The sequence below is a fragment of the Panthera tigris genome, chromosome A2 (genome assembly GCF_018350195.1).
Source record: "Panthera tigris isolate Pti1 chromosome A2, P.tigris_Pti1_mat1.1, whole genome shotgun sequence".
Taxonomy (NCBI): domain Eukaryota; kingdom Metazoa; phylum Chordata; class Mammalia; order Carnivora; family Felidae; genus Panthera; species Panthera tigris.
The window spans coordinates 16543665-16556697 of record NC_056661.1 but is presented as its reverse complement, the minus strand read 5'-3'; the positions used below and the strand labels follow the sequence as shown (position 1 = coordinate 16556697).

General features: G+C 37.1%; 1 protein-coding gene across 5 annotated transcripts in view; it reads left to right on the top strand.

The window, feature by feature from the left end:
- The window catches only part of SETD2 (SET domain containing 2, histone lysine methyltransferase), a 123271-nt gene that overhangs the window by 71737 nt on the left and 38501 nt on the right, over window positions 1-13033 (top strand). For all 5 annotated transcript variants that reach the window (XR_006214767.1, XR_006214768.1, XR_006214766.1 and 2 more), the window contains one exon: window positions 10389-10437. Coding sequence is in view for 2 of the 5 variants with exons in the window: in XM_042978793.1 (XP_042834727.1) it covers window positions 10389-10437 (49 nt within the window). In the remaining 3 variants the exon portion in view is untranslated. Of the gene's footprint in view, window positions 1-10388; window positions 10438-13033 lie in introns of those variants that run through there.

Genomic DNA, 13033 nt, shown 5'->3' with positions numbered 1-13033 from the left:
GGTTGTTTTAGCTGTCCTGGGTCTTCTGTGGTTCCATACAAATTTTAGGATTGTTTTCTGTGAAAAATGTTGTTGGTATTTTGATAGGGATTGCATTAAATCTGTAGATTGCTTTGGGGTAGTATGGACATCTTAACAATATTTGTTTTTCCAATCCAGGAGCATGGAATATTTTTCCATTTATTTTTGTCATCTTCAGTTTCCTTCATTGGTGTTTTATAGTTTTCAGAGTACAGGTGTTTCACCTCCTGGGTTGAATTTATTCCTAGGTATTTTATTATCTTTGGTGCAATTGTAAATGGGACTGCTTTCTTAATTTCTCTTTCTGTTGCTTCATTATTAGTGTATAAAAATGCCACGGGTTTCTGTATGTTGATTTTGTATCCTGCAACCTTACTGAATTCATTTATCAGTCTAGTAGGTTTTTGGTGGCATCTTTAAGGTTTTCTATATGTAATACCATATCATCTACAGATAGTGAAAGTTTTACTTCATCCTAACCAATTTGGATGCCTTTTATTCCTTCTTCTTGTCTGATTGCTGTGGCTAGCACTTCCAGTACTATGTTAAATAATGACCATCTACTCGTCACTTAAGCGTTAGGTTCACCAGTACAACCTGTAACTTCAGTGCAATCACTTGGAGGGCTGTGGTGATTTTAAAGTTTGAAAAATTTTAATTAGAAGAGATGGTTACATTTGAAAAGTGTAAGAAAAAATCTTAGATTTGGAATTAATTTGCTTAGAAAACAGAACTCTGAAAATGAGACACACTTAATCATCATCATAATCTTGGTTATTCTTCGGTGATTACTTAACACGAAAACCCTTATTTTTCTACACACATTTACTACTGGCCTAGAGAGGCCTCAAAAGCAGGCACTTGTGTTACCTGTTCACCTTGTGCTTCAGTATTTTTTAGCATAAGCCCAGCACATTTTAGGTGTGTGTTGAATAAAACTGAGCATTGCTAAGGTAGATTCTTTGAATTAGAGTCAAGCTGGTTAAGGCTGGAGAAGAAGGAGGGGCCAGGGGACAAGTTTAAAGTGAACAACAGTGAACTGGGAGGGCTTTTTAAGGTATGGCATTTGCTGAAGAGCAGCATTTAGAAGTTGCCTTGGGTTCCTGAGGCCTCAGCCTGAGATGTCACAGCCCTCAGGTGGTGGTCTTTACCATGAGTACAGCAGTAATGCCAAAAAAGTTTTTTGGTACTTTGTCAGGGGATTCTTCTGAGGCGTGTTATCTTTTTCTCCTCTTTTTATTTTAATTTTTAAATAGGCCTTTCCTGTACATGATACAAAGTTCAAAAGGCATATGGTGTGGTGTTTTGCTCCTACCCCTGACCCATGTCCTGTTCCCTGAAGGCAACCAGCACAACCAGCTTCTTGTATATCCTTCCAGAGATAATGTGTGCATACTGTGTGTGTGTATTTCTTTTTTTATAAAACTGGCAGCACTCTTTAGCTCCTTGTTTTTATTTAATATATTATGAAGCTAGTTTCATGCCAATTTACAGAACTTAGCTTTCATACTGCATGGTATTTTATTGTAAAGATATGCAATCATCAGTTTCCGTTTTAAAATTTTTTATTTTTTTTAGAGAGCATATGTGAAGAGGGGAAGGGGGCAGAGGGGGAGAGAGAGGATCCCAACCAGGCTCCACACTCCATGCAGAGCCCAATGCAGGGCTTGATCCTATGACCCTGGGATCATGCCCTGAGGTGAAATCGAGTCAGATGCTCAACTGACTAAGCCACTAAGGCGCCCCTTATAATCATTATCCTTTCAGTCCTATTAATCAGTCCCCTATTTTGGCCGTTTCAGTTGATTCCTCTTTTTTTTTTTTTTTTTTTTTTTTTAAAGCTCAGCACATAACTTCTATATAAATCATTTTAAACACATTTACATATGTGGGAATATACATGTTTGATAAATTACTAAAAGCAATATCTCTGAGTCCTGGTCTGTGTTTTCTGTCATATTCATAGGTCTTGCCAGATTGATCTTTATAGTTTCTGTACCAGTTTAACTCTCACCAGCAGTGTATGTACACAAAGGCATCTATCTCACTACACTCTGGTCAGCACAGGTACTGTGTAACTTTATCTTGGTCAGACTGACACAGACGGAAAATTATTGAAGTGTTAATTTGCATGTCACTTACACATGAAGTATTGAATATCTTTACATTTTTGTTTCCTGTTTTAAGAACTTTGACTCAGTCAGTGTTTTGTCTATTTTTCTCAATGGCTAAAAACTGAGATTGATTCTTACTACCTTCCGTTTCACGGGAGCCCATTTGTCTGAAGTTAGAAGAGTGTCTCTTTAGGGAGTTAAAGGAATAAATGAAATTATTATACTCCCTCTTTCCTTTACTCTCCCTTCCTCTGCCCCTCATAAGTGTGTGATTTTATGAAGTCTCCAGACGTTTATGTTCTCTTCTGAATTTTCTTTGTAGTCAGATTTTAAGACCTCTGTGACCTGATGGAAACCCCTCTACTCCTACCATTTATAATACAGTTTGTGAGGTAAAACCACAGACTCTTATGCTCTACGGGGACATGATGATGGGAGTTAAATAATTCTTCCTTCTGTTAAAGGAAACTAAATCCTGGTTATAGAGCCATTACCACTGAAGGTATTTCGCAGAATTTATGCTGACAGGAAAGGAGCTATGGTACATAGCAGTATTTGTCCAGTAGGTTTATTTTCTTTGATTGGGCCTTGAGGTAGTGTAGGGCTGTAGATATGGAGGTGTTCTATGTTGTGTGTTCATTTTTTGATTTTGTTGTTAATTGAGAAACTGGAGTTTTAATCTTTAAGCCAGTGTATAGAATTGTGAATCAGGTTCCATGACATGGTCCTATTTTACCCAAAGTTTTTGTATGTTTCTCTAAGTTCTTACCTCTTTTTCTAAATTTTCGGTGTTCAGTAATCAGATAAATATTTGGCATATTTTCTTTTGACACTAAAACTTCATAGATGCCCGAAAATCCTGGGAATATGGTGGGATATTTTGAAATCCTTTTCAAATACATTCAGTTACGTGGAAAAGCTTATCTCTTGGGACACTCTTTGTCTCAGGTCATGATCTCATGGTTTGTGAGTTCAAGCCCCACATCGGGCTCTCTGCTGTCAGCACAGAGCCCACTTTGGGTGCTCTGTCCCCCTCTCTCTGCCCCTGCCCCACTTGTGCTCTCCCCAAAATAAATACTTAAAAAAACTTATCTCTTGTGTAATTAAATACATAAATCCACATGCGTGTGTGTGTGTGTGTGTGTGTGTGTGTGTGTGTGTATGGTGTTCTTAGTATCTTAATTTTCACGGTTTTAAAATTGCTTAGAAAACAAACATTGTGACACAAAACATTAATTGATGAACTGAACACTAAAAGATTGTCATCCAAACATCCCTTCTCTGTTAACATTAGCATCTGTCTTTGTCTAGGGTTGTTGTGTTTCTTAGCCAAAGTCTCACTGTTCTAAAAATTGGGCAATGTAGTACAAATACAGTACAGATCTATTACAAAATAAAAATGCCTTGATTTCATAAAGTCAGTGAAAATGATACTGAAGAAATAGTATACAAGAGTAGTAGTGTACTGGAAGCATTTTTAGAAAGAGTAATGAAAGGATTCTGAGAGACTTGGGCAAAAAGTGTGGCATCGTCTTAATCAGTCCATTATTTGGAAAAAGTATACCAAAAAATATCAGTGGTTGACTCATCTTTTGGGGGGAAGAATTGGAGAAGTTTTCTCTAGCTTACTGTTTTGGAGATTGCAAATAAATTTTAGTGGGTTTGTGAATTTGCATAATCTGTGAATAAGGATAAATGGAATCATACAGTATAGCTTTTTCTATCTGATCTTTACCTAGCATAATGTTTCCAGGATTCATCCATGTTGTAGCACGTATCAGTACTTAATTCCATTTTATAGCTGAATAGTATTATTCCCTTGTGTGGATATACCCAATTTTGTTACTCATTTGTATGGACATTTGTGTTGTTTCTACTTTTTGACTGTTACGAATACAGTTACTGTGAATATTTATGTACACATTTTGTGTGAAACTGGTTTTCATGTCTCTTGGGTATATACCTATGAGTAGAACTTGTGAGTCATAGTAACTCTTCTATATTTAACTTCTGAGGAACTGCCAGACTCTTTTCCCCAATAGCTGTACCGTTTACAATGCAATGTAATAAGGTTTTTACCTTTACCTTTACCTGCAGTGTGTAAGGTTTTTAATTTCTCTAATTTCTCTACGTCCTCACTTTTTTACTTAGCATAATATCCTCAGGGATCATCCATGTTGTCATAAATGGCAAGATGTCCTTTTTTCTCATGACTGAATAATACTGCATCATGTACATGTACACTGTATCTTCTCCATCTGTTGATGGACACTTAGGTTGTTTCCATATCGTGGCTAGTGTGAATGATGCTGTAGTGAACGTGGGACTGCAGCTCTCTGAGATCCTGTTTTCATTCCCTTTGGATATATACCCGGAAGTGGAATGGCTGGCAAATGTTTATCAAAAAATAGAAAACATACTGCATGACTAAGTATAAAGTCCTTCCACCTTTAAGTTTTATTTTCTTCTAGTTAGCCTATTTTTCTCTATGTACTTTCTCTCTTGGCAGTCTCCTAAGTACCACAATATAAGTTACGATCTCCTAAGATGTTCCCAAATCGTGGATCTCTTTCCTTAGCCTGTTTCCTAAATTTCAGATATATATTTTCAGCTTGCTTTTGACTCCTCCACTTGCCTTTTAGATACAAGCTCATAATCTTCTCTTACACGCTGATTTATCATTCTCTGAGGTACATTTTTATTAAAAGCATCATCATTTTTGGGGCGCCTGGGTGGCTCAGTCGGTTGAGCGTCCGACTTCGGCTCAGGTCATGATCTCACGGCTTGTGAGTTCGAGCCCTGCGTTGGGCTCGAACACAAAAACCGTGAGATCATGACCTGAGCCGAAGTCGGATGCTCAACGGACTGAGTCCCGCAGGCACCCCTTGAATGACATCTTTACATCTTTTGCAGGTGTTATTTTAAGCAGCCACTACTTCTGGTTATTTGCACAAAAGTAGAGCTTGGATACTTGACCTATATTAAATGCCCACTTGTTGAATTATATGCAAATATATGTTAATATATGCCTGTATCATATTCTAAGTGCTAAGTAATTCATTTACATTACTTTTCAGCGTTTTCCCATCACTCTCTCAGGAACTGTTAGTTGTTTTTGCTTTCTTTTGTTTTAAAGTATCTTGTGTGGTACTATTTACAGTGTAGCTAATTAATAAGTGTTTGACACAGAATTGAGAATCTTAGACCCTCCATAGTCTTGGTTTTCAACATTCTCTTCTGGTAGAAAAATTTTGAGACCTTGTCGATCTGAAAAATGCCTCTATTTTATTCTTGCTTGTTAGGCAAATCATAATTATCATTTGAAAATAAATTTTTCTTTAAAATGTTCAAGACATTGTATCACTTTCTAGCTTACAGTGTTGCTGTCTATTGAAGTCTGATGCCATTTCGATTCCTTTGTTGTAGTAGGTGCTCTCATTTCTTCCATCTGGTGACTCATGTCTTTAAATTCTAAAAACTTTGTGTGTGTGTGTGTGTTAGGTTTTTTGTTTTGTTTTGTTTTGTTGGTATTTTTTTTCCTACTTCCCTCAGTCTTCTCTCTCATGCTTTCTGGCATGTCTGTGTTAGATGTAGGTCATCTAGCGCTTATCCTCTAATTTTTTTTGGTTTTCCACTTTCTTTCTTGACTTTTTGGTCTGCTTTCTGGGTGACATTCAGCTCTTTTTTCCATCACAGTTCTTATTTGTTCTTATCTTGCTGTCTTTTTTTAATAGCATCTTATTTCATTGATAGAGTATTTTTTTTTTCTTTATGAAGCATCAGACGAAAGCACATGAAAGAGAATACAGTACATGGAATACAATAAGATATTTAAGAATGCATGTACATTCAGTACTCCTTTCTTAGAAAAGATAACACAGATGGGCATATATACACTTTTTTTTTTTTTTTTTTTTTTTTTTTTTGTTCTTCCACTGTCATTGTATAGGACTTCAGGATGGAACTGGAATAAACACATGTGTTCTGTCTCCATGTTTTTGTTTTCTGCCTCTTTCTTTCTATGTACAACTCCTTGTCATCCTTTAAGACAATTCGGATGTTTATTTCCTTCAGGATACTTTTTCCAGTCCTCTCTCCTAAGGCCAGTTTTAGTATAAGATAGTATATGTTTCCTTTCTATTTTCCTCGAGTGCCTATGAGGTAGTAGTGGTGGTGGTTAAAAGTGTATGCTTTGGACAGAGACAAATCTAGGCTTAGATCCTGGGTCCAGTATAGAGCTCACTGTGGCATGTATGACCCTAGTATAGTTATTTAACCCGAGTATGTACTGTAGATATAATAAAGATACTTCTAATAGCAGTGTAAAAGTATATGAGAATGCAATTAAAGGACGTGGCACACAGTAAGAATTGTCAGCCATGATTGTTAGCCTGTGAATTCCTTGGTGGCTGCTACTGGGTATCTCCAGTGTCCTTTAAACATAGGAGACTGTTAATATGTGCTTTTAACACATAAATACTTGCTGTATAAATGAGCAAACCAGAATTCCACAAATAGCCATCAAAGAACTTGTGCTGTCTTTGTCTATAAATTAAAAACAACTCCACACACATTTACAGGCTTTTATAAGGGATGTTGGATGCACTGCTTGTGCGTGAATTTATTAGTGATTCAGTGTTTATCAAACAATTTCTGGAGATTGATTTAGAGCCTTTGATGGAAGAGGAATGATTGATAGACTAAGGGTAAGCTGTTCTAAGCATTGAAAAGAGTTCAAAATGTTGTAGAGGCGTACTTATTAGTCTGACCCTGGAAATATGCAATGTCTAGTCTATGGTTATATAGGCCTGTAAGTAGCATTCTTACCAGGGATGAAAGAGAATGGTGGTATAGATTTAGTGATTAAAAAAAAAAAAAAAAAAGCTGTGCAATACTTTGAATTTCTTTAGCACTGTGTGGTTGATTTCTGCACATTACTAGTAGAATTTCACTTATTGGTCCATTCAACAAGCAATTGAGTGTTGCCTTTGTGTCAGACATTTTCCCGGTACTAGAGATAGAGCAAAGAGTAAGATAGTGTTGGCCCTTAAGAATTACAGCTTTGAGTGTGATGTGTATGTGTTAGGAGCAGCAACGTAGACACCAAAGAAGTAAAGCGGGATGATAGGTAAAGAATATCAGGTGGAGTGGGGAACTAGATTCTTTTAGGCCCTTCTGAAGGCAGGGTTAGTCCCTGAACCCAGGTCTCCTGACTCATGGTTTAGTGTTCTTTCATAACATGCTAGTCTTTTGAGTAGAATTTTTAGCAGACCAAAGTAAGTTTACATGGAGGGTTAGTGTGAATGAAGCCAACTCAAACATTTTCTTCGGTGGATTCTGTGGCCTGCAGATAGGACATTATTCTCGAATTCCATATCACATAAGCTACCATTATTGCTATTTATTCTTAAGACAGAATGATTTTAAGAAATAGTATAGTAATCTTCACATGACTGCTTCCTTCTCAGTTTACATTATTGTGGGGCTTTGGAAAAATTCAGGGCCTCAAAATAGACAACCTGAGTTTCCAGTTTAATTTTATATACATACAGCTTTAACTATATGAAGACGAGGATCCAGTTAGTAGCTCCCAAGTGCTTGGGTGCATGTTAATGGAATTTACTCCCCATAGTTTGAGGCACACAGTAAAAGTCAATAGCTTTTGGTCATGAGTCAGTAATAATCTTCCATTTTGTGAACACTGGAATATATTTTCTACTTTAGTAGTTGCTCTAAACTTTTGAATGAAGTTAGGAATATATTTTTGAGAAACATTTTCTTTGGTACCTTAACTGCCACCATAGAATAGGTCCCAACTTGAAGTCTGTGTAATAAATTATGATAAATGTTTGTAATGAATACTTGTAATGCCCAAGACCTTAGGCAAAAGAAACTATATAGGTAAAAATTTTGTAATCCTTAGTTGACACAGACTTATGTATCTCTGTGTCTGTTCTAAGCACCCTTTGTGAATGAACATGTTATCTTTTTGGAGTACCTAAATTTACAGAGGACCTAATGCAACAGTCATTTTGAAGCCTTTAAAAATGAATAGAACATGTGTTTTTCCTTATAGTGTGGGTAGGTGGTGATGAGTGGCATTCTTACTTTTTCCCAAGTTTGATAACCCCTCTGAGAGGTGGACAGAGGAGTCGACAGAGCTAAGAGTGTCAGCTTTGTCCTTCCTGTGTTTATTCCTGATTCACCATTATAGCTGGACACTGACAGCTCGACAGCTCCAAGCATCCCTCAGAGGAGCCACCCCCAGGTGGCTTTGAGCTGAGGACAGGCATATACAGTTCTTTCTCTCAAATTCTCCCTTGTGAGGAGAGTGTGTGAAGGCTGCTAAGAGAAGCTAGTAGTTCAGTGGTTCTCAACATTCTGTAGGCATCAGAATCATCTAGAGAGCTTTAAAAAGCGTAGGCACCCCTGGGTTGCTCGGTTGGTTGGGCGTCAGACTCTTGATTTCGGCTCAAGTCATGACCTCATCGTTCGTGGGATTGAACCCCATGTCAGGCTCTGCACTGTCAAGCGCAGACCCTGCTTGGGATTCTCTCCCTATCCCTCCCCGACTCGTGTGCACGTGCGCGCTCTCCCTCCCTCCCCCTGCCCCCAAAACAAATTAATTTTAAAAAATACAGATACTTGGGTCCAGTGCCTGGAATTTTAGATTTAATTTGTTGGGACGGTATTTCTATAAAAGTTTCATGGAGCAGTCTAATTGTGTAGCCAGAGTTCCAGTGGAAGTCCTACACAGGAAAGGGACTGGGGGAATAGAGAATGCCACCTGCATTTATGTGTGTGTCCCTAAAGTAGTACTCCTTCCCAAATAATGCCACCGTTCACCATTTCCTGTGTAGTACAGGAGATTAAATTGCTCTGGAGTCAGTCTATCTGAAAGCATCATAACCTTAAAAATGGAGATGATAGTATTTAATTAATAGAGTTGTTTTGAAGCTCAAAGTAATGTGTTTGAAATGCCTAGTGTGATACCTGGCACACAGGATAAGTGCACATCTAATTAGGACATCTTTATTAAATAATTTGTCAGCACGCATGGGGTGTTGAATAATTATTTCTAAAAAATCTACATTCATATAGATTGCTCTTTATCTGTGTGGTTCATATTTGTCATTTTTAATCACACCTGAATATTAAATCTTGACCCTTCTTCAGTTGTATAGCATGTGGGTTATTTCTCGTTTTCCACAAATAATTGCTAGAACTGACAATTACGTGGAAGGAGAAGTTCTTTGATTTTTTTGGAGTACAGTTGCTTAAAAAAATGGAATTACCAGCTCGTATAGGTATGGTCAATATTATGAGGTTACTATAAAGTGGAGGTATCATGTGATAAACGATTGAGGATGTGTAGATTTGCCATTTGCCCACTTAACCAAGGTGACTGAATAAGGGAATGTTGTGCCTTGCCAAGAAGTACTTGATGGACTAGAAAGTGAGGGATTGTCAGGGAACAGGACATGTTCTAGGCCTTAGATTCATACAGCAAGAAAAGGTATTCAGGGCTGAAAAACAGTTTACATTTGTAGAGAACAATTTTGGTACAGCATTGATGCTGTTTCAAGAATGACAATGATCTAATATTTACCTTTCCTTTTTTAAAAATAACAATACGTAAGTAGATATTACATTTGGCCATTAGCCAAGTTGGTTTTGCATTTATATAAGAATATGAATAATGGGCATTGTCTTTAGACATAAGTTTTTTCAGAGGTGTTTTTATATAGCTGAGTAATTACTAACCTTTTTTCCCTTAAGTAGGGATGGCAAGTGAGAGGTTAGAATTGTTCTTATGAATACTCTCGATAAAGGAACTTTAGATGACTTCATTTTATATGCAGAAGCTTTGCAGAAATGAAGATTATCAGGAAGTATATTCCTGCCAGAAATGTAATGTCCAAGTTACTTAGTCTGCCACTTGGCTGATGAGATCAGACAAGCCTGGTAGGTGTTTAAAAAACAAAACATACATATACATAATAAATGTGTGTGTATGTGTGTATGTACATGAGTTTATATAAGTTATTACTTATTTCTGAGGGACCAGGATCTATTCTTAAAGCTAGATGTAAGTCAGATTTTGGAGAATAATTAAATACCAGTCTGTTCCTTCCTAGTTCTTTCTTGCCACGTGAAGTCAATCAGCTTCAAAGCAATCACCACTTCCACTCCATACTAATAACTCTTCTTTTGGTTTTTTTTTTTTTTTTTTTTTTTTTTTTGTAATTGCAGGAGGTTTATCGAATTCCAAAGAAAAGTCAAACTGAAAAGGAGAACACAAGTAGGTATTCAGAGGTACTCTGTGTATATGGCTTTACAAATACTCTTTTGGAAATATGCAGAGGTAAATGATAAGAATTTTAGCTATTTTGTTTTTGAAACCCAACAGTATGTAATTAGGTAAATGAAGTATTTGGTGTAAAAGTTTGTGAACTTGCCTTTTTATTCTTTCTTAGTGAATTTTTGCCAAAAGAGATGTCCCTTTACACTACCTTTGGTGTTGCTTTCCTTGAAGTCACTGCTTTTAGTAGCTTTTCTTTCATTTATTTGTCCCTCTAGAACAGGCATTGTTAAACCTGTACTCCTAAATGTCTGTATAAGTCTTTACCTGTAGGTGTTTATATGCAGAATCCTTTATTTACGTTCATTTTTCTAGGGAAAATTCAAAACTTTCATCAGGTTCTCAGGGGCTCAGTGATCCCTCAAAAGGTTAAGAGTCATTTACAGGGACACCTGGCTGGTTCAGTCGGTGGAACACATGACTCTTGATCTCGGGGTTGTGGGTACGAGCCCCATGTTGGGTTTTGAGATTAATTAAAAATAAAATCTCGAAAAAAAAAAAAAAGAATCATTCCAGAAAAGGTAACAGGGAGGCCATGGTAGTCTGGTTTCTGGGTTTTACTACTTAGTTGTGTTTCCAGCATACTTCTTTAAAGATGAAAGCAATGGATCTTATGGTGGCTGTTGTTGATCTCTTGAGCCCTCCAGTATTGACCCAATGTAGAGTGAAGGAGCCAGTGTGATCATATTTTTGGTGTTTTTGTTTCTTTTTTTGTTTGTTTTTTTTCTTTTTCTTTATTTTTGGCATGAAGAGCTTTTTATAGTCTTAAAACTTAATGGTTAAATAATCATATAGGTTAATGCCCTGTGAGGTGTACTTTGTACCGTTGTTGGGGTTTTGTTTTTGTCTTGAATATTTTTAACTCGATTGGTTTAGTCTCTTCATAGCCAAACATCCTAGTTAGGGCTGGAAAGAATTCCTCCCATAAGAAAGAAGGCAGGGTTGAGTAGTGCTGGTTGGCAAAACCAGTGGCACCACTGTAAGCTTGATCATCAGAGGCTAGCTTCTCTGGGCTCACTGAGCTGAAATCAATAGCAGGATGGGCAAAGCTTAAATATCTGTGGGGTTTTCCCCCCAATATTTTGCAAATATCTACTCTGGGGTGCCCTCTGAGAGCGATGGCCTTTGAGAGGCATCTATAATGGAAGACTGTAATCTTTTCAGGAAGCAGCCTTTTGTGTGCCACCTTCAGTTTCTCCTTCACATATGTGCCCCAGCCCCAACCAGTCTCAGTCTTTTATAAGAAATACTTACAATTCAAGCCTAGCTTCTATGTCAACCCTCAATGGCAAATTAAAAAGCTTAGAACTTGTAAAATTCCTAAGAACTGTAAAATATTTTGGGAAATATGTAGCCTAGCTTTACTTTCGTTTTATAATATGAAAACATCAGCCTGAATAAATGGAATGACATCTGCCTCACATATTCCAAGATGCAGAGTCAGAATATGAACTGTTAGTATGATTCCTTTTCTTATTTTACCAGGATATAGTGCAGAAATAGTCACATTTTAAGGAAGTTAACATCAGTACATGGAACCTGTTGTAAGAAGGAAATAGAGTAGTCGTGGGCAGATCCAGGTGAAACTAGGCAGTAGTACGTCCCAGAAGAATGTGGTGCTAATACCTTGTGAGCTGGAACAATTGTTTTAATTGTGTAGTGTTTTCTACCAGTGTGTGGTGTAGATGAGCTCTATGAGCCTCTCACTGACAAATGCTCATACGTGGCCATTGATTAGTAACTGTTTTGCAAACAAATGGAGTTTTTGGCCCACTAAAAGGAGAACTGCAAGAATGGCATATGTAAACCTAACCGTGATGCCAGGGAAGAAAACAAGTGATAGCATGTTTTTCTGAGGTGAGAAGAAAAAACAGTTAATGTTTATTGAGAATCTGCGTTGTGCTCTGAGAGATATTTTATAAGAAATTATTTCCACAGGACAAGAGCAATCTGATTAATCAAGTAGCAGTGCTAACATACACAAAGCAGTGGCATATAATACCAGTTAATTTATATTGAAATATTCATTGGTGGGATTTAGACTTCTTAGGGAGATGAGATACTAGGAGGTGTGGTCAGTGAAAAGTAGCACTTAGCACAGCTTTTGGGAACAGTGGCAATGATATTGGGGAAGACCATTCTAGGTAAAGAGGCTGAGTGGAAAAGTTTAATAGTATCATCTTTCAGTAGGAAGATGGCATTCTTTTTTTGAAGATGTAACTCTCTGGCTTTGATAACTTCATGAGTTACCAGCTGTATCATTTGTGTTTGAAATATTTTCATTTTGAAATGGTAGTTCATAAAAAATTCTCTAATCTGTTTTTCTTTTCTTTTTTTTTTTTGTTAAATTAAAAAGACATTTATTTCCCTTTTAGTTTTTATGCTTAGCATGCCAGGCTGCTCTTCTACAAATTGTAAATATGCAGAGTTACAGGGACAGTAGAAGGCTTTTACATTTTGAACTGCAAGCAGACTGCCTTGTTAAAGGTAACGGGAACATCTCGCATGCATGTGTTCCACAGAACTTGTTAGAAAG